Source organism: Bombus fervidus, chromosome 17 (assembly GCF_041682495.2).
Source record: "Bombus fervidus isolate BK054 chromosome 17, iyBomFerv1, whole genome shotgun sequence".
In the NCBI taxonomy this organism is placed as follows: domain Eukaryota; kingdom Metazoa; phylum Arthropoda; class Insecta; order Hymenoptera; family Apidae; genus Bombus; species Bombus fervidus.
In genome coordinates, this window is record NC_091533.1 from 6,783,991 (window position 1) to 6,806,791 (window position 22,801).

A 22,801-nucleotide genomic window follows, 5' to 3' on the forward strand; every position below is an offset into this window, starting at 1 on the left:
CCTTCCAAGAACTCTGTGATCTTCGTATCATTCGTGTCTCATTCAAAGATGTTCTAGCATAGGTATTCGAATAAAATTCATCGAAAAGACAGTACAGGTTCAACGAAGTCGCGTTAGCAAAGTTAACTATTTCTCTGCTGCTAATCCAGCTTGCTCGCTGTCTAACGAGACGACTGACATTTATTCAGTTTCTGTTCCGGTGACGCTCGTTCGTCACGGAAGAACAACGATAACGGGATTTCCACGTCGACGGAAATCGAAGTGGACGTCGACGGCGGATAGATCATGAAAGCTGGTCGAACGATGCCGTTTAATGACCGCCAGCTACGGGATAGCGATCGTTTCTGATCGAAATAACAAGACCCTGGACGAACATCCTCGGTGATGATACGTGCAAGAGATTTCTCGGTAATCCAAGGATAATCGTGGACCGTTTCAAGGAACTGATACCTCGATTTTATTGTTTTGTCTAAGGATCGCTGTTGTTGATGGAATTGAATCTAATCCTTTAACAGGCGAAAATTTAGAGCTGGGATGGTGAGACTGGAACGGTTTGGCGATTAAGAGAAAGTTGATTCAATTGCAATGATTAAATTAAGGGCTTAGTGGAGATAATAATGACAAAGATGCAAATTTGTGCACAAGTTTGTTTAAAACGATAAATGTGTTTCCTTCGATAAAACGAGATTTTTATATTGAAATATAAAAAACTTGAAGAATGCAGAAATGTTGAATGAAATAAGTTGAGAAAATCCAGCGTAAATTTTCTCTCGTATGACTTTCATTAGACATACATACATACGATCACAATTATCTTAGTTGTTCGATAATATTACATTACGAGTAACGTTTTAAAGATTGATGGGTGTTAAACATCTCTAACCTAATCATGAATCGATACCTGTTCGGAAAGCAATGAAAGAAGCCCGGAACTCTGCAGCGAAAGAGCGGAAGAAAGTTTCGTGGCTCCGAAAGTTCAACGAGATTGAAAGCTAACTCTGGGCGGATCCACTCAGGAGATTAAAAAAAAATTCAGGTACACGATTTAACGACCGCCTCCACGTCCACTCGATACTCTCGTCGCATAATTTCGTTTTCCTTCATCTTATCCGAACCAACTCGACGAAATCCGTCATAATTACCTATTATTACACGATTTCGCTTTTCCAATATTAATTAACCAGATTCTCGTTCAGATTCTTTTTCGTTGCTTGATTCGTCCGAATGCGATGATACACTATGTATGACTTACGAATAAATTCGTAATATCATCATTACGTACATGTAGAAACTTCACATTGATATACTTATTTATATTTATACTGCAATAATTATTAGTTTTATTTTAGTACTAGTTATGATGTCAAAATATATGTACAAATATAGGTAAAGCCTTTCTAAACGATTATTAAAAGTATCGTAAAATAAGAAGTTAGTTTCCGAGGGATGAGACGATTAGTTTTTCGTTTCAATTGGATGAAAAGAAAATATATAAATGAAAAAGAAATGTTTTTCATTGGAAAGTATAACTTTCTAGCCGAAGTGGGTAAAATTTCTCTTACAAAATTTCAGCCACAGACAAACAGGAAGGTAAGCTAAATGAAAATTATTTATAAAAGGTAAATTCACAGAGGAAGTAGATTCTCATCTTCATCGACGCTTTTAATTTGCAGTTTATCAAGTATTAAGTATCCTCACGGCTCGCTGTGTAATTAATTCAGTAAAAATTAAAAATACTGAAACAACAAGTCGACGCTACAGTAGACGTTGAAAACTTGAGTTTGTTTTTTCTATTCTTCTGTCTATCGACTGGAAAGTTGCGTTGCATCGTGGTTCGCCGTTCTAATGTAACCGGATGGCCAGGAATTATGCTTGGTTCACGGTAATTACTTCGAGTAGTGGCGGTGTTATTACGAACCCCAGCAACGAAGCCACCACAGTGTTAATTTATTTTCGCCTGGTCGATAATCAACGCCAATTCGAAGACATCGTACTTTTTCCGCCCTCTTTTCCCCAACTTCTTGAAACTTTTCCTTTGAAAGGTGGAACTCGCGCTGAAAAACTTTCCTTTTCTCTCGTCCGTTTACGAAACTCTTCCATCATTTACTACGTTATTTTTTTGTTTACTTTTTCCTTTAAAAATTTCGTTGCCCGTTGCCTAGATGATTTTAGGATTTAATAACCATACTCCGTTAGTATATTTGATGAGCATATGCAAGCAAAAATGTTATACGTTGACAAAGTTTGACCATTAATCTCTGATACATCCTGCATGCCAATAATATTGAAAGATCCAAATAAAACCATAAACATACACATATATATGGTATTTAAGAAATATAAATCAAAAAATATAGATCATAGAAATTTTCAATAAAAAATTGGCAATTTTGAAACATTCAACTTCCGTTTGAATAGCCGTTGCCTTCCATATTTTCAAACATTTTTCTGGTGAAAAAACGCTGATAGAAAACAAAGCAAACGAAAACAAAAGGGGCGCGATTGTGCGAAAAAACATCACAAACGCGACCATCGTGTTTTAGGAACTTTTAGAGTGCCAATAACAACGGAAGGTTTGGCACAGCTTGTCAAAGAGGAATCACCAGCTCTTGAAAAGGGTTGCATCGGAAGTCGTGCCACGGTTTATAGTTCAAGGATGGCTGTCTCTATTCCAGGATAGAGGAACCTGGTGTAATTGATGAGTTCGCGTCACGCCAACCGCGATAATGCTCGTCACGTGATCAGGCTGAGTTCTCCTTGGCACCTAGCTTCGAGTTCTCCCTGGATGGAAGATGGATTTCCGGTCTGTCACGCGACCTACGTTGAAGCTGCCTCGTTAGAAGTAAATAGACTAGGAACTTTCGATGGATCGTTGCTTCTTACTTTCCTAAATTAGGTGTAAGTTGCAAGTGATTAAAACTGTTGAGAATATGTAGAAAAATATGTAGAAATAGTAGCTTCTTTAATTTAATCAAAGACAACTTTTGTCGTGAGGTCGTCAATTTCATGATTCAACCAGAGACCATTTTTCTGCGACGATGTTAGACCATTCTTTCGTTTTCTTTCAAAAAGACCCGTTTCTATCGCCAGTTCTTGGATTATCATAGAAATATGCAAAAATTCAGGAACGAGAGTTGTAGCTCATCACAGAGTTTACTAAGTTAACTTTGTGCGCTTAAGAATCTGAAAGAAGAATTTTAAGAAGTTACGAATTCATAATTGAAGCGTTATAGACAACAGCATAATGTTCATGAAACATTCAATCGTTTGACTAACCTGTTCTGTACTGCTTGATAGGGATCGACGAACATTAGTAGACTCGGATGAATATTTAAAAGCAGTTGAAAGCTTCCAAAGACATTCAGAGAACTTCTCCGATGCCTCTTCTTCTATCGTGTAGGGAAGCTCCAACAGTATCTGGTCCCACGTGAATAGCCAAGAATCGTCCGCGAATCTGTTGAAACACTCAAAAAGCTATTTGAACTCGAAACTACGCTTACAAACCGCGTATCTTAGAATACCCTTTCTACATATTGTTCTATATTACTAGTCAAGAATCTAGACAATCATTATCTTGACAATATATGGGTACGAAGCAACCAAGGCTCAAAGCTTCGTATCACCATCTAACTGCTTATTACGGAGAGAACGAAACTTTGTATCATGTGTCGTTTATTGGTAACAAAAATTAAGGAAAACTTTTTATGTTCCTAAAGTTCCACTAGTATCAGTCAACAATTTGGACAATTGTTATTTCGAGCTTAGATACGAAACAATCGAAAATCAGAACCTCGTTTCATTAGCTCTAAAACTGATAGAAAATTATTTAAAAAATTAAAGGAACGCATTTTTGTATCAAGAATTGTACAAATTTTAAAAATCTTCTCAAATTCCCAAAGCTTACCGAAGACCAGTGAAGCAGTTATTATTTCGAGAATCGAAGCTTCGTTCTAGCTATAAATCTACCCTAGAACTACTAAAATGCATAAAGTTGTAATCTGTAAGTCCTGTGTCAGTAACAGAAATGACAGAAAACTCCCTAAATACCCACAATTTCATGAACAACCCAATCTAAGAACTGCACGAAAGCCACGTTAAGACGCGATCGTAAACGCGATGCACGTTGGTCAGGATTTTAAAAAACAAGCAAAATGAAAAGATATAGAATGGAAGAAAGCGAAAGAAAGGGATGCGAACAAGGGAGCAAGAATATAAAGGCGCGAGTTAACGGAGGCTGGAAAAGCTAGACAAAAGGAACTGAGTCTATTTCCCGCGTTGAAAGTGTTCCTGCTGGTAGCCGGGTAGTAACGTAGAGGTAGACGGGGTGCAATCTATTGTCAACCCTCTACCGAGGCCTGTAACAATGGTTCTCTGTGTCAGCGACGCTTTTCATCGCGGCGTAAACGCTATCGGTGACGCGAACACCGATCTTCGTGTTCCGCGAGATGAGGCGGAGAGAAAGACACCCCCACCGGATACTATCTCTTCAGCATCCTTCCTTTTCACCTTTCTCTCTCTCTCTCTCTCTCTCTCTTTGTGCATTTATCTGCCTCTTAGCTGTCAAACCAATGACAAATCGATGACTTTTACCTCGATCGTGTAGATTTGCATGCGCCGGGATTGTTTAATGCGTGGCACGATGGCTGAGAAAGTAGCATGCTCGTAAACGAATTTGTGTATCCGCGTAACCGCGATCTTTGATGCTCCTTCGTGATGTCGAGCTTTGATAAGATGGGACAGATATGTGTGGAATGAATCTTTAAATTAGGAAGTTCATAAGTAATATTGTCGATGCGGATATAAATATTGGTTGATTTTTGTTCTTTGATAGATGTTTGCGAATCATCAAGGAAAGTAAAATTCTGTTGGGTTCTGTAGCGGTATATGCGTCTTAGGACGTTTCGATTTGAAGACAACTCACGTAGTTGTTTTGCTACAGAGGATCAACATTGTAGACGCACATAATATAATAAACACAGCACAAAACAATTACGCTGCTACGTGCAACTTACAACCGGCGACAAGTTCAAACCTCTCGGTACTCCACTCGAACAGTATAAATAGAAATCAGTCAGTCAGTCAGTCAGTCAGTCTAGCGAATCACTATAACAATTAGTATCAGTACCACAGTATCGCGCAATCTCATAACGAATATCATCAAGCGAGCAAGGCTTGCGATTCACTTTGTATTCTACATTTTAAAATATCTGTAAGTATAGTTGATTGAATTAACTCGTCTCGTTATTAATTTAACCAACAACACGTCACTCCGTCCACCACAGTTCCTTAATAAAATGAAAAAGAAATATTTGAATTGACAATTTGCTGGCAGGATACTTACCACACAAGATGCGTAAATATAAAAATTAATCGGTTATTGTTCTTTGATAAATTTTTGCGAATCGTCGGAGAAGGTAAGATCGTGTTAGATTCTTTGATAAAATAAAGCAGGCAGTTATCAAACTATAAAATCATGAGGCACAAGATTAAAACGATGAAAAGAACGCATGCAGGAAGATCAAACAACGAGCCATCGGTTTAGAGCTGACTCGAATTCTGATATTTACAAAATGTCGGAATAATCTATGTGCTGTTAAATGTTGAGGTAGACAGATTTACGATCATCGAGAGACAATTTATTTCCTATTAACGCCTGCCTTGACATCTGTACAAATGTCCAAGTGTCTCTGAATCGCTGGAAACATTAGTGCACGTTCCAAATCGACCATAGCCATTGGACGGTCGACAAACAATTTTTCAGGCGGCCTCAATTCGCCGGAGGAACAATTTCTCGTTGTAAATCAAACGGAAAATGGTTAGGTTCGCGTGCCAACTCGTCCTTCGCGATGTTCCTTGGTTATTAAAGCAGCGCTTAAGCCGTCAGGATGTGCATACGCGGCGATAAGCCGAGGCCTTAGCCCAGTTCACCCTAAGGAAATGGATACCATCGCGTGGGTGGACGATGTTACTATGCGATAAAGACATCTTAAGCTGGAAACAAACACCAATTCCGAAGCCATTCGTTTGTAAATACTGGACAGACTCGTTTAATTTGCAAACCTAATTTTATTTTCCATATCTTAGATCAAACTTGCGTGGAATAATTCACAATCATAGACTTATCCTAAACTTGTGCAGAACAGTTTAAATTCTTCGATCAAACTTGCGTGGAATAATTTAAAATAGTGTTGAAGTGATCGATACTTCTGAGAAAACTCTACATCTGGTCTTCGGCTTTCACAAGGCGCCGATGTCGTCTATAGCGCATAGACAAAAGAATGCGTCGACGACAGACGATAAGCGGCACACGTGCGACGTTTTTTTCGGCGTTCCTTCAGTCATAGGGTAACACTGCTAGCGTGCGGATCTGGACCAGCTTACATATATATTCCTACTTGTATTTACACTTCTATATTAAATTATATTTTCTACCTTACAATCTATCCACACGTTTCTTTGTTCACACATCTAATAACCTCAACAAATAGAATATTCGAAAAGTATAGTGGTAAAAACTTTTTATTGTCAAGTTGTTTATTGTATATTGTATACTGAGTTGACAATTAGAGAATATTCGTGCTAAAGTATTGGCAGCGTAAATGCTAAAGTTTATCGACGTATTTCATTATACCATAATGTCTAAAATAACATGTTCCAAAAACTCGAGTAATAACATGTCCTCAAAACTCGGACCCATCTCATGTCGCTGTGGAATGAGATATCATATCCATTGCCACTTTTATATTCAACGAGACCATGTAGAAAACGAGAAACGTGTAGGAATTTGAGGTAGAGCAAAGTGCACCACGCATTCCTCGTTCGTCGAATTTTTCTTCCCGTTGGCTGGAGAATCGCACGATTCCAGGTCAGCAGGTTCGATGATGGGGGTGGATGTTCAACGAGCAGCGTTTCCAACGTCGCGACGCTGCGGAGGATACTGGGCCGGCTGATTAAATTACACAAAAGTCTCTTTGACCGGAACCGGCCGATCGAGTTGGCATCGGCTGTAGGCATCGACCGCGCGGAAGGATGACAAACTTCGTTTCCGTCCTTCTGAATCTGTTTCACGGTCCAGCTGAGAGAGGAAGCTGTGTGGATGCTGAGGGGGATGGAAGAAATTGAGAATGAAAGGCTAAAGGGCCAAGTTCGAACGAAGAGAGGAAGAATACGGGAAACGTCGAGTAAAACGAAGGAAATTAGGGAATGGGAAAGTTCGGTTATAAAGAAGAGAAATAGAGAATCACTGGCAAGAATAAGAGAATTCGAAGAAAAAGTGGATTGATGAAAGAAGGAGGAAGAAAGTTACGAAATGGTCGAATTAGAACGAACAACTTCAGGTAAAAAGGAAAAAGCACTTAAAAAGGTTCGAAAACTCGTGAGATGAAAATAACAGAATAGTAGTGAATTAAAAAATCGTTGTTAATCGTAGAAGCAGTTTAGTTCTTCTTTGAATATTTATGTTTTATCGTTCTTGCGTCTTAAGCAGATAAATAGAATATTCCACATTTTTTCTCATGCTCCGCTATACATGTGTATAAAAATAAAAATCAAAGAGAATGTACACTCGATGGGTAAAAGAATTTATACGGAATACGAATGAATAAACTAGCGGAAAAAGAAAATACAGAAGCAAAAAAGCGACAAAGGAGTCATGGTATATGAAATAGTAGGAATCTAAAAGGAACGAAACAAGCCATTAAAGAAACGAGGAACAGAGGACACCATGGATTATGGAAGAATGAAAAGGCGCGAGTTTTAAGGGAAAAAAGGAAGAAAGAGAATGTTAATGGTTAAAAATGAAAAGAAAACAGAGGAGGAAACAGGAATAAAAATCAATGGACGCATTAAGTCGTTGCAAATGACCGACTTCTTATACGTTTATTTATATTGAAAATTATACTAATCAAATTATGATTTACCAGATTGAATATTTTAACCGTCGTATGTAGTAATGAAATGTCTATGTAATAATAAAATTAATCTATATGAATAAAATAGTAAATTAATATTTTTTAAATATTTAAAATCTCCTTTTTTAAGTATTTAAAATCTATATGAATCCAGCGAAGGTTGTACGTACAAACAACGAATCCCACGGAGCTGCTCGTGCAAATCGTCGATTAATTCGACGAGTGACGTGCTATGAAATGCGATCGATCCGCTAAGCAAAGTAGAGAAGGATCATTTATCTCTCTATTTTTGTTACTCTCCCTCGTTTGATATACGGCCAACACGTTTGATGTTGCGCACTCTTTTGTGACTGCACTGTCGACATTTATGATTCTTTCTGATTTCTCATGCGAGCTTAACTCGTCCCTGGAGTAATCACGACCGGCTAGATTTAATCTGATATTTTCCGGTTACTGTTTCCGTCATGGATAAAAATCAACGATACATCGTCGATGAAATCATTCGCTGTAATCACGAATACGCTTACGATACAGGAGGTTTTATCTGTTAGAATTTCTATTCGATATTAAACGGTTCTCCCTATATTTCATGCTACATTCCTTTTTTTTTAGAATTTCTTTTGAACGTTGATATTTTAATAGTATATGATAATTGAAAGAATCTACGATCTCATGGGTGTGAAAAAAGAAGCAGATAGATTAAGATATTATTAAATTAAATTTCTGATTATCTTTTGTCCAGTACCGAACAGAAAGTGTCCTTTCTACGTTTTCGAGCTTATTAATTCGATTTATCCAAAAAAACACGCGTTGAAAGTATAGGAAGTGAAAATCAGTGGTCGTTGATATCTGCTTTTTAAGTGTCAATTGGAATTTTTCAAACTTCGCTTTCACGTTGACATTAATAACTTCTCTTCTCGATATGTGAAACGTAAATGGATTATTATCCGTGGAACAAGTCGTTTATGTACTGTTGCATATTCGTTCAACTGAAAAATAAAAACATTAAATACGCAAATATAACGTATAATGATAGTAATTAGACTGCTAAGCTGTTCCAATTAATTGTCGATTAAAACAAAAATATTGTTTCGAAGAAAATATCGGTGGTTTATTAACAATCGTTTTAACAAGTTTATACAGCTTTCTCTCACAGGATGATTATCCAATGATAAATCGAACGCAGCTGCTCTCTTCGAAGCCACAGTTGAATTTCGGTGTACGAATAAGATCTTACGATAAGAAACAAAAGAAAAAAAGATCAAAACGAGAAATTCACTCGTTCCATCTTCCTCGCGATCCATTTTCCACTTACTTGACTATCACGGAAACGTATCGAGCATCCTTAAGTATCGATTCACCCACGACGTCGTTGCCTTTGAAGTATTTGCATCGCGTCTGTGCCAAGGGAGAACACGCGTGTGAACACGTCTACGAATCTCTGAAACCGATCCCAACACCTCTTTTCATCCACGCCTCTCTTCTTTAACCAAATTTCCCTTTCGAATTATATTAAAGAATAATCCTGACATTAGTATGGCACTCTTCGAACGCGTTGAAAATTCTCATTTTCTTGTCAGAGTTTCTTCTTTTCCTTTGGGATTGTATTAAAGAATAATCCTGACACTTGTATAGTCTTCGTAGATAACAAAAATTTTCATTTTCTCCACCCACAACTTTGCCTTATTTGCTTTCAAATTACATCGAAGAATGGCACTTGTCTGTTACCCTTTGAACAAATTTTCAGAAGATCTGGATCTTCGTCGATCATTCCCCAGGAAACAATTCACGAGATCACTGTAACTTAACACATTCGCTGCCATCTGTGGAACTGCACATCCTTTTCATTTAACTTTCTTTACTTTAAGGGATAACAACTATTCCAACGCTCTCTGCACTGCTCCTTTCAACTTTCGAAGCCATTTTATCAAGAAGTAAAAGTTGTATAAATAGTATTACGTAAATAATCACATGGACGTGGTATATACGCCAGTAACAGCGAGTGTGTTAACGAACGACAAAACTCGTAAATCGCTCAAAGAATATTCACAAAATTCGATCCATGCCATTAAAACAACAACAGACCACGATGTATCGTTGATGAAAGTCAAACAGGTAGCTGAACTAGCTATACTCTGTACGTGTGATTTAGTATTTTGGATTTGGGTCAGTGAGTATGCGAGTATCCCAGACAATTTGCCCAAAATCGGTCCATCGTGTGGTAAAGGTGAGGGAAGACGCCAGACAGAGCATGTGCTTCGTCCGTGTAGCTCTGCTGCTCGAACATGATGTCCTTATCCACCAGAGCTTTGTTCAGAGCCATAGATTGTTGGTAATGCACATTGTCATCACCGGTACCGTGTATCAGCATGTATTTTTTGCCACGAATTCCTTCTACCCTTCTGGCCACGTCCGTGTGGTTGTAACCGTATAGATTATCCGCGGGAGTAGGCAACCCCATGAACCGTTCCGTGTACAAGGAATCTGCGATGGAAAACGATGTTTGGTTTTGTGACGTCAGAATGTGAGTTAGGAGCAATTTGTTATAGTAGAGAACTATTTACATTATAATATATATATTGTAAATTATAGCGTCCTTTTTTCTCTATGCAATTTAGATTAAGGTAGATCAAGGTTTAAATAGAAATAGATTCTCTGATTTGTAAAATCCATTCGAAACTTATCCTTCGAAGAGAAAATGGAAAATACTCTATTTTAAGAATAATCATGTCTATAAAATGTAGATCTGCAAAAATTGTAAAATTTTATAGAAACGGAGTTTCTAATTGTTTGGATTTGTTCGCAAATTAACCATGAAGATGGAGTAAATTAAAGTTGCTTTGTTGTAAGAGAAAATAATCGTATGGATGTATCCCTATATTTTGTAATTGACTGAATATTTAGTAATTAATTATTGTTATTTCCCGGAGCCCAAATGGAGATGGTGTTAGATACTTATTAATGTTCCACGAGGTATGGCATTACCGTAATAAATCCAGGAGGTCACAGGTGCGACTGATATACCGCATTTGAACACAGAGGCCTTGTCAGTAGCCAGTACCATGGCAGTAGAGAAACCGCCATAACTCCAACCCCATATCGCGGTTCTGTTTGAATCGATCCACGAATATGTCTCTTGCAGTATCCTAAAAATCATACGCATGCTGAAATTCCTACTATTGGGAATTTTCTACTGTTCCTATCAAAATTAATCTTTTAGCAATTTTCATTCCAAAAATTACATAAAATGAAATTCCTGAAATGCTAAATTACTAAATTTATAACAGTAAGATATCATTGCGCTTGGAACTTTTGCCAGAATACCATACAAAGGATATAATTCTACAAAGTTACTTATATTAAAAAATTTGTAATTAAAGAGTTAAAGTAAAATATTAAAACAGACTGATGATTTTTTTAATCTCTACCTAAATAAATAAAATTTAATGCCAAGAGAGTTATTGTTATAATATGCAGACGTTTCTTCTTTTCCAAACGTGCCTTCCTACCATATCAGATATGAGAGATTCTCATTGCCGTATTCTCAAAAGAATTTGAACATTTGCTTTTCTCAAATAAATAAGGGACATCTAAAAATTGTAAAACCTGAATCTACCTAGTAACGGCAATTTGATCCTCGATTTCCACGGTGCCAAGTCGCCGATAAATTTCGAACAACATCTTGCTACCCTTATAAGCTGACCCACGACCATCGATGCGACCATAAATTACGCTCCTGTTGGTCACTATGTACGATTCGAAACCAAACGATGCCTCATTGGTGACCCTAACAGTGTTTGGACCCGCGTAACTGTAAAAGTGAAAAGAAAAATAAAAAATTCGGGGAAGATAACTTGATGAAACGTTGTACTAACGTAAGAACTATTCTACGATTGGAAATAGAGATCACGAATCTCTCACTTTCTCTCGCGCGTGCAGATCAATCATACTTAATAATCTCGAACGGTGGAAAACGAATTTCAGGATTAAGGAACCACTTGGGTCTCGCGAATTTTTGCTCGCAACGGTGCAACGATAATCGGAAAATCGAACAGCCACCGCATTCCGAACGTGACTCGAGATAGATTACGAATGGATTCCAACCTCTCGGAAGCATATACGTCCCTTCATTTGTGTGCTTGGATTATTATCTCTTGCTTGTTATTATCGATTCGGGAGAAATGTATTCGGGACGCTTTTATGTTCATAAAAAAGAGAATTATAGTTTATATTCTTTTTTCAAGTCGCTGTTTTAACGCTCCTAATTGATATCATGGAACACACAGTTTGAATTAATTCCTTCAGGATTGAATGTTTTTTAAATTTTCTTTCCGATTATTAATAACAAAGACACGTTGTTTCGATATTTATGTATATATAGATATATAAACTTACACGTTGATTAATAAAGGGTACGATTTCTTCTCGTCAAAATCAGGCGGCAGAGAAAGTTTAACTTTATTCTTGTATCCATTAGCAGTGACATAGAAATCTCTAAAGATAGGCTGCGTGCGGGTTGCCAGTTTTTCTCTCAGTGATCGATTTTCCTCCCAATTATAAATACGTTTATGATTGGCGTTCATAATCGTGATGAACAATGGATCCGGACCAGAGCAAGACAGGGCATAGTTCGAGCTATCGGTAGAAAAGTACGCGTAGGCATAAGTGCAGCGATTTCCTGCAAAGCAATCGATATTTTTCAAAATAAATCGCATAACATATATAGATAATACATTTATTCATCAACATTGGACAACTTTTCCTGAACAACGGTATATGTATTCGAAACCCATTGCCAAGTTTCAAATACTTGCCCTCAGGAGAAAAGACGTTACAGGACAAACAAACAGGTGCTTCATTGCCATCCAACTGCACCGAGTACACATTTCTATGAGAAGGTTCATCGAGCTCATTGCCCAAATAATAAAGTCTCTTCCTGGCGTGATCCACCGCTAGGATGGAGATAACTTCCTTAGCTCCTGGCGTCAAATCCCTTTCGCCAATCAGCTTCCCATCCTTGTACTCGAACCTAGTCGCATGTTGGAACCGTCCAGCCGGCGTTCCAGAATCCTGAAGCTTCACAATGATAACATATTCATCGTGAAAGACGAGAGGTAGAATGCGAAGCCAGCCCTCGTTTTCCTCCTCGTAGTAAATATTACTGTTGTTACCCCTTAAGTCGTAGAGAACTATCTGAGTTTTATTCTGCACACGGTTCGTCCAGGTGACAGTAACTTGGTGATTGGTCCTCCAGCTCACCGTGTAGAGGACGCAGTCTCTGTGAAAGAAAAACGCGTTTGGAAAAATTCCTAAATTTTCATCTTATTTATCTTATTAATAAGCTAGAGATTTTTATCGAAAATTCGTGTTTTCATGATCACGATTAGGTAACCCATTGATCATCAAGCAGAAAAATAATGTGTTGGTCGATCGCTATTCTGAAGTTAAATTCGTGTAGTATATATTAATGTTAAACGAACGTGTGAGTAACCGAACAATTGTCAGAACGAAACCTTAATCCTTGTGAGATACTCACGTGCCAACAATATCAGTGGGCGGCTCAAGATTGAGTATTTCAGACGACCAATTATCCAAATCAACGACGCTCATTGATACGACTGGATTTGGACTGCCTGCCTAAAATGTGAAAAATTATGCGTTTATATCTAAACGACATTAACAAAGAAAGAACCACGAGCTTTTAAATATTAAATCTTTGATTAGATTTTTAAATTGGATAATTAGAATTTTGTAATAATTGAGATTTATCGTTCCTAATTAAATATTATATGCGTGATACTCTTCTGCAAGAAATTACGCTAAAGAAGATAAATAGAATTTTACGAAAGAGAACGCAAGTCAATGATACACGTGTTTCACATTGAAATAGCTCCGCGTATAAAATAAAGATTGCTTTCACAAGTGGTCCGACATCGAATCGAACCAGTTTTTCGCCATTGTAGTACAACTACGAGAGAATAGGTCTGTTACAAGAAAAAACTAACGGTTAAACGCTACGACGACCGCAAGATAACCCTTTTCATCCCCTTTTAAACCCCGCAACGACGCCGTAAGGATAGCTTGAGCTTCCTAATCTCGTCTTTTAACGACTGTAAAACTGTGTTACTTGCATCCGAACAGGCTGACTAAAGCAAAAGGTCGATTATCCGATCCGATTGATTTTTCCTTATTAAATTCCCATCTTCGATTCTATACGTTGCGGAAATTGTTAACAACAAAAATAACTACCTTTGGATATTTGATTTTTATTTCCTTCGGGTATTGATCTTTCATGTTTCCTGGAGATCCATACTTTGGTATTTCGATATCCTTCACGTTCGTATCATTGAAAGTAGCAAAAGCAAGCTGTCGTCCATCGGGAGAAAACCAGAGAGCCGAAGCAGAAGCTAATACTTCCTCTGTAAACGTTAACGCGTGAATTATTTCGATTAGTCTATCGATTAATCAAACTAATAATTTCATCCTAATGGAGAATTAGAATTTTACAATTCGAATTTTTCTAACATTAACGTGTTAAAGTTGCCATTGAACACTTTAATGTTAGCAAGATAATAAATGGAAGATTAACATTATCTGTTCGACCATTCTTTTCGATTACCTTCGTAAACCCAATCAGGTACTCCGTTATAAACGGTGTCGAGCACACCCGTGTTCGTTATTCTTCGAATATGACTGCCCCCCTCGGAGAACTCTTGGTAATAGATATCGTTCTCGTGAACATAAATCAAAGCGTTCCTCGTGGGCGACCACTTGAACAGAGGTATGCGATCGCCATTCGCAATTCTCGTATACGTTCTACGTGAATGAAAGCAAAGAAATATAAAAAAGGAAACGTATATAAATTAATAAGGATTAACTTTTTGAAAATAATTTAACAAGAAAGTCTTGAATTTTTTTTTTATTATTAATCTGCAATTAGGAATGCTACAGTTAGAAGTCTGATAAATTGTTATTGATATTTGTAATAGTTTATTTTTACACGAATATCGACAAACTCGAAATATATAACTGAAAGTAACTGAACGAACATTAACTTTATCGTTATTGCTACTGACATGTTGCATTGTTTTGTAATTTGATTTATCACGGTGCCGTTAAAATTGTCGCTAATGTAAAATAGATAGTTTACCTGGTTTTAGTGTTGTATACGTCGCACCTTTGATACAGTGAATACCGGAAACCCTGGAGATCGATAACTTATATATCTTTTTATACTCAACGAACAGAGATGGGATTTTAACCGTTGCACTAGTAAAACGTTTACGATACGATCGATCGGAACTTGTAGCATGCAAAAATTATATACTCACGTTTGCATAGTCATGACTAATCGCAACGAAAGAATTGTCGAAGGAAAAGCTTATGGAAGGCTTCTCGTAATCGGCCTGAAAGCACGTTAATATTCATTTATAAAATATCAGACAAACGTCCAATCGAAGCAGAAGTCAAGATAACGAAGAACAATCGTTCGCGAAAGTTTGAAAATTGAAAAATCTGAATATTTGTGCGTTTGAGAATTTTGACGAATATTTGGAAATTCGAAAATTTAGAAACTTAAAAATCTTTTAATTTCTAAATTTCACGATTTCGAGACGTGGAAATATGAAAACTGACGATTCGTCTGCCACACTGTCGAGCAGATTTTAAATCAAAACAGGTGTCAAAATTAGCGAAGAACAGTCGTGATACATTTGACAAGAAGGATCGAGTAACGATTCGTCTACCATTTTATCAGCATAGTGGTAAGCGGAAATTGGTCCCTGGAGTATAGCAAGTATTCGAAATTGCGAGCAATATCAAGGTATCGGGGCAGTATGGTGGGACAAATGCTTGAGTGATTTGGAGTATCGATACTATTGATTTCGTGTCAAGTTATCCGATACGTTACGACACGATAAATCTTAAATTGTTCGGAACGATCGATACATTATCGTGATATTAATTCATCGAACGTCGAAATGCTACGTCATGCTTCGATCTTCCTTGAGGGGGTAGAATGGGAGGAAACATTTTCACGTTTTGTATTTCACGAATGATATTTTGTATTTCGTTCTATGCTCTCTGAACTATATTTCAATATTCGAATATTTCAGAATTTGAAAGTTTATAGGTTTGTATGTGACAAAACTTGAAAAGTTAAACACTTGCAAATTTCTGATAAACGTTAGAAATCTTATTTGTTGAAACGAGAACGAGACTGGGATGCAAAAATGCGAAAACCGTAGCAGGATTGATAGGAAAACGTTTCAAAAGTCTTATTTATAATGTATAATTTGGAATGATTATAGTTGGGAATGATCGGTAAACGTTTACCTGGAATATCGCTAAAAGAGACGCAAACGCTTCGAGACCAGGGAAAATTGAAAAGAAAATGTTAGACATCGTGTTTCTTAAATCAACAACGTTCGATGTTGATTCATGGTCAAAAGTGGACGGTGTAATTCACCGATTAAGAAGCTGGTCAACGCTGAGAATTTCCGTACGATTAATTAAACGTAACCGTGTTATTTGTACGCGTCCTCGATCGAGCAAAAGGGAGAGCCCGACATTCAAGCAATTTATTCTTGAAATTGAAACGTAATTTCTCGAAAGCTCGCTGCCCACATCCAATGGATATTCCAAATTGCTTAAATAATTAAAGTACTGAATGAAATATTGTAGAAATTCGAAAATATCAGATATCATCTTCAAGATTCTCTTCCAAATTTTCTACATTCTTTTATATTGTTCTATTGGATATTTAATTTCTTGGTATTCAAAAAATAAATAGCGTTTACTACAATAAAGAATCTTCTAAAAATTTGATTCAATTTGATTTTTTAGTATTTCGCTCGTCTAATAAATAGCGACTAATATGACATGATTTCGTTCTTTCCAATCGTAACATTAATCGTAATTCGTTACATCCATCTTAATATTAGGTTGTCCGGATAGTGTCTTTCTTTCGCAAACGTGTTTTCTACAACAATGCATCTTCATACAAACGTGAAACCAAGTCTGCGAAATGTCGTGGTGTTTACCTCGATAGAACAAAATGGATCGTACGTAATTTGACAAAATAATATAAAACAAAAAATGCTGTGCGTCTATTATTTCCTCATAAGACGAAAGAAACTTTTCGGACAACCTAATATGTACCTACGTGTACATTATATTTTTGATTATAGCCAACATATAGATTATTCGCTATCCTCTGGCAATTATCACAATCGTTTAAATTTAAAATATTTATAAAAAGTTCAAGACGAAAATTACAACATCTTGCCTTTGATGGTGAACTATTTCTAATTTCCAAAAAGGCAAAGGACCTATTTATGTTCCAATACGAAACTGATAAATTTCTCCTGATCCCAAAGCATATATATGCTACATATACATATACATATATGTGTGTGTGTATATAGGTAAAAATACACCATATAGCATATACATGTATAGGTGAAAATAGATCAAATAAATCATACCATCACGGAAGAATCCAAAAGGACCCAAGTGGTTCCCTTGGTCACGTCGAATACGCGAATGTTACCAATGTAATTATCGGAATAAAGGATTTCCGTGTCTGTTTCCCAAGTAGCATTGAAGATGTTCGCCCGAAAGCTTTGATCATAAGTTTCTTCCAGCTTGAAGGGAACCCTAACAGGATGATGATCATTGCCCTCCGAGGATTCGTATCTGCCCACATCCTTGTCGATCACTTGTGGAACTATATCGAAAGACGGGAACTCTTAATATTTTCTTACGAACAGAACAAAAGGAGGAAAGTGAAGGAAGAGGAAGAAAGGACGAGGCTGGGAAAATGTCGAGTAATGCTAAAATTTCGGAACTGTACGAGTTTCTTGATATAGGTAGACTGATTAATTGCGAATTTATTATTCATCGAGCCATATGTGGGTCAAAGTTGTGACTCAGAATATCCGTGATCCACATACATGTCAAAGTTGTTTAGGTTTAGGTGTCCATAATCTGCATACTCTTCGAGAGAATTTTAATGGTTTGAGTGGCGCAAGTCATTAGGGAAATTTCATGGAAAATTGCCAAGCGATGAAGCAATAGTGCTTGATTTATTCCGTATTGAAATTAGAATTATCAATCGGTATAATCACGTTATTTCTGCATTTTTCCATTCTACTTCGCGGTATACTGCTATATACATTGTCGCTCATAAACAAATTGCCGATGTTTATTTCTTCAAATTCAGATTTCTAAGAGTACGATTTCAAAAAAACAGAACTTCAATAGACACTTATTTCATCCGCTCGATATTATACCAAGTATATTATACTTCTTTTTACATTATACCGATTATTTCAACGCAATTATATTTTTCGTTCTCAAAAATGTCCTACGTTTGGCAAAAGTATGAAACAATCGTTAAAAAACAAGATAACCATCGTCATACGTTTAGATCAACGATTTCTAGCGTCGAAATCGTAACAGGCAGAAAGTATACGGAGTAGGGCTACGATTAAACTTATCTCCAAGCAAATAACGCAAATCGGTGAAGAGTATTAGCCCGATTCCCGTCGATCTCGAGGCACCCGGCTGTATCCCGAGACGTCCGGTCCCTAAGCGGCTCAACGGAAGCGCGATTATCTCTCGAGGACAAAGAAGCGGAAGACTTACTGGATTTTCCAGCAACAAGGACGACCAGGAATCCATGCAGCACCAGTATCAGCTGTGGCAGTATCTGGAAAAGATTTCGTTCCCGTTGAAAGAGACCATAAAAAGACAGAGAAAAAAGGAGGTCGAAGAAAAAGAATCCTCGCATCTGGAATTCCATTCCTCTCTCCGTGCTGCTCTGTCCGCGACACCTCGTCAGGATACGGCGACGCGAAAAAGGAAAGACGGATTTATAGAACACGTTGAAGGCGTTCGACCCCGGAGACAGCAACACGTGCATCGCATAAAGGTTTCGCGTCGACGATCTCGCGAGCTTAGTAAAATCCGCGAAATTGCTGTCGCGAAATTGCTGGACGACTCCTGACCAGATTTGTTAACCCTCCGGCGGACAAGATGGCTGTGATCGTCGTTTTCTTAAGCCCGTCACATCTATAGACAAGATATCTCGCTATATGGCGAAATGAAATTCATAGTAGCGCGAGTAAATATTTCGAGAATTTGGATTTAGTTGCGTATTTCGACGCTTAAAATGATTATTTCATTAGTTCCAGAATTAATTAAGTTAGAATCGGGTCGATGAAGTCTGAACAACGGTGTGAATTCAAGAAATACATTTTCAGACGCGTCACAAAATACCATCAAAGTATTATTTTTATATCAATTAAATATCATCCATCGATGCTTCGCAAATTAATTTTTGATCTGAAGTTTTCAAACGGGACATTTATAGAAACCTTTTATAAACATATTATGTGTGTTATACGTCACTTTTGAACTATTTATTAACGTTTTATTTCTTACTAATATTTTAAAGTATCTATCTTTTGTCTCTTATAATATAATTATATTACTTATTATACGTCGTCGAGTTACAAAGGGATTGTCGCGACGGATTAAAGGTAAAGACAATCTCCCTTATCGATCACGCCTGTGAATTATAATAGAAACTGGTCTATATTGAGTTGGAATTAGGAAAGGAGGACAATTCGCGAACTGGAAATATAACAATGAGATGACAGATAAGAAAAGAAAGATCAACGAACGGTGTTGCACGATAAAGAAAAGTTGAACCAAGAAAGGAGTGATAGGACTTTTCCGTTTGGTTGTGAATCTTTTAGGAGACGTCAGGGTAGAATAGATCACGTTGAGAAAGTCCGTTGGTCAGCACAAGTATCTCGTGAATGATATAAGGTTAGTGGAATTCTCGTTCGAAGAGGATCAGGTTTAAGAACGCTTACTAAGTATACCAAGTATTCTTGGTATTTAAAGCGAAGAAGAAAAGGCTCCACTTCAAAGTTATTTTCAAGAAGAAACTACTGATTTTTGTTCTTAACATTTCTGCGAAATTAAACATTAAATTTCTTATCTAACTCGTTAATTCGATCATCTTTTAATTACAAATTTCTATATTTTCAAAATTAAACTTAAGATCGATCGATTTTAATTCGCTCAAATATAAATACGATATTATTTAATCCGCACACAAATGAAATTACGTATTAACTGTTCAGCAATAACATCGCTGATATCTCTGTTATCTATCGGTATCGAAATAATATTGTTGATACGCAGTATCGAAGTTGGATGGAACTGTTTTTCCAAAAACTCGAGTCTAAAAGCACTTACTCGAATTACTCGGTTATAACATTCTCACGATTTAAGATACAGCCTAATAAAAATAAACTTCAAACCGTAAAGACATTGAAAATTTTAGAACTTGTACCTATGGCTATCGAAAGTCAAAAGTCTGCGATAAAAGCAAGCGTTTCTTTTTCGTTCAAGCAAGAACAATAAAAAAAAAAAAAGAAATACAGCGAGAAATTAAATATTCTTTGCATGTACGAAACCTGGACGAAAATGTTCGAAGTTTTCCTCGCTTAACGAAGACCGACTGACAAAACAAAACTGGTTTGAAATTATAAAATTGCATTTTCTCATTCGTCGCCGAAATAATATTTATTTATTTCATAAGCAAAGAGTGCCTTGATTTAACGAAGAGAATCTTTGAAAGTTTCAGCTCTGTGAAATTTCAGTAAAGTTACCCGATTTATCGTTACAATCCCTATTTACGAAATGTGGAACACCTATTCATTAAAAATATTGGCTAATATTAAATAGTTATTCTGTAATTTAACCAATTAACGTCAAACATACACCTAGCAGGTTAACTTTTATTTGTTCACCTTGGCTCTTCGAATGCATTGCAAACACGATGTGTAAAAATTGTTAATAATTCTCTAAAGATCATTAATCTTCCGATCAAGCAATAAATATAATCTTGGGATAGAAATGACTGTTTTGATTTATCAACGCGTCTTTTTTTCTTTTTCACGATTAAGTTGTAACCTCTTCGCGTTTCCAACCTCTTTTTCCGCGAGATTTCTTCCAAAAGCGACGCATCGTCGACGATAAATCGAGGCACGCGAAACTTCTTCATCCATGCGACGAAAACAACTGGAAAGAAAAGTTGTTGAATCGATACGATTCTCTGGAAGGAAACGGAATTTGAAAATGTCGGTCGATTACGGGATCGGCAATTATCTTCAGGGTGTTTGCTTTTAATACGACCGTTTCTTTCTTTTTTGTTATTAGCACGCGCGCGATCGTCGTAAAACCGGTTACACGAAGAGTCTATCCAAATATAGATTACCGTGTAAACGAGAAAAATTGATAATACAGGTGATACAGTTAATCCAAAAAAAAATTGTTTTCTAAACATGTAATAATCCCTTACTTTTATCTCTTATCCATGTAATTTCTAAATTCCTAAACAAACTCGCTTAAATGTAATCGCTGGTGATATTTCGATAACAGCTGATATATTAAAAATCGACGTATCACATATTGTTTCAATTACTGATAAAAATGAATACTCTGTCACCTATTCCTATACAACGATTTATCGGTATTCACATGACATCCATATCACATAAAAAGAGCAAAATTACATAATGAGACTGATAATTCAACGTGTCACGAGACTCGACACATTAAAATAAAAAATAAATAAAAAAAGGAGAAAAGAAAAAAATCAGCGAATTTCATTGACAAGTGACAGTGACCTCCACTTCAATGGATTAGACGATAAGAACAACAGGTCGATCTTAATTACTTCTACAAACTATATAATCACTTGAATAGCGGAAGAGATAGAAGAAAAAGCTTGATCTCCGATAACCTACCCGGTTCCACGACATAGCGAACATGTAGCAGGGTCCGACGATGTTGATTTCCCTATCGTGTGATTCCTTCTAGTGACGATCGAGAGATCGACACGGCTCGATGAATGTCACGGGTGCGTCGAACACAGACTGATCCATCACGTAGTTTTCCGATGTGCCGGAGGCCGCGATCACTCCCACCTCCGACGATCAACACGGGGCATTCCCTCATAGTACTCGGTCTTGGCCTCAGTCTTTTTCCTATTTTCTAGTTTTTAGTTATTTTTAATTCTCCGGTTATCGCTACGATCGGTCGATAAGGAAATCTTCTCTTTATCTGTATACCACGAACTATGAATATTCGATCGAGTTCGTATATGGAGATCGATGAGTAAGGAAGATATGATGATGGATTAAGAAATAATTGGTCACCTTGCATATGGAAGATTTTGTATAATGATGTTGAATTAGCGAAGAGGTAGATGCATGGAAAGATTTGTATACAGTTATGCATATAGCGTTGTATTATGACTTGGGTTTTAACGTCTTCGGTAAATGGATTTGCTAAAGCTGGAAAGATAACGAAAATATATTTTTCCAAGGAAAATAACGTATACGTTGCTCTGCTGTCCAAACTTTGCCTGTATGTGGAAACTTTGACAGATTTATACTCATAGTATTTGAACTCGACCAAGGTACATAAAATAATAATGAATTAGTAACTAGAAGCAGCACTTACTACCTCTTTGTAGTATCATAAATTATAATTATATATATTATAGATTTAAATGACTTATTAAAATGTGTAATAATAATGTATTTTTCTAGTTATTCTACATCTGCTGTACGACTACTGTGTATTCACATAACGCTACTTACGTCACGTTTGGTGTTTTTTACGTCACGTTTGGTGTTTTTTATCAATTTGCGAAAAATCCTCTTGGTATACGAAAATGAACGAATCGATAGATGCAGAGCTCGTCAGGTTAGAAAATAACACTGTGAAGTTTGACAATTTCAAACACAATCGTTATTATTCCGTATCAACTTTTAGAAATCGATCTAACCGCATCAGTTGTTCAACGA

The 22,801-nt window shown here is 36.8% G+C and overlaps 1 protein-coding gene across 1 annotated transcript; it reads right to left on the minus strand.

The window, feature by feature from the left end:
• Positions 1-8,996: 8,996 nt before the first annotated feature.
• Positions 8,997-21,991, minus strand: LOC139996287 (venom dipeptidyl peptidase 4). The gene is made up of 13 exons (XM_072020567.1): positions 21,737-21,991; positions 18,558-18,621; positions 17,396-17,637; positions 15,242-15,316; positions 15,061-15,113; positions 14,530-14,726; positions 14,160-14,329; positions 13,447-13,547; positions 12,725-13,188; positions 12,306-12,588; positions 11,527-11,721; positions 10,896-11,056; positions 8,997-10,394 (listed from the first exon to the last, which is right to left on the minus strand). The coding sequence occupies exons 1-13, from the start codon at positions 21,758-21,760 to the stop codon at positions 10,078-10,080; spliced, it is 2,346 nt and encodes a 781-aa protein (XP_071876668.1). The 5' UTR covers positions 21,761-21,991; the 3' UTR covers positions 8,997-10,077.
• Between the last annotated feature and the right edge of the window lie 810 nt (positions 21,992-22,801).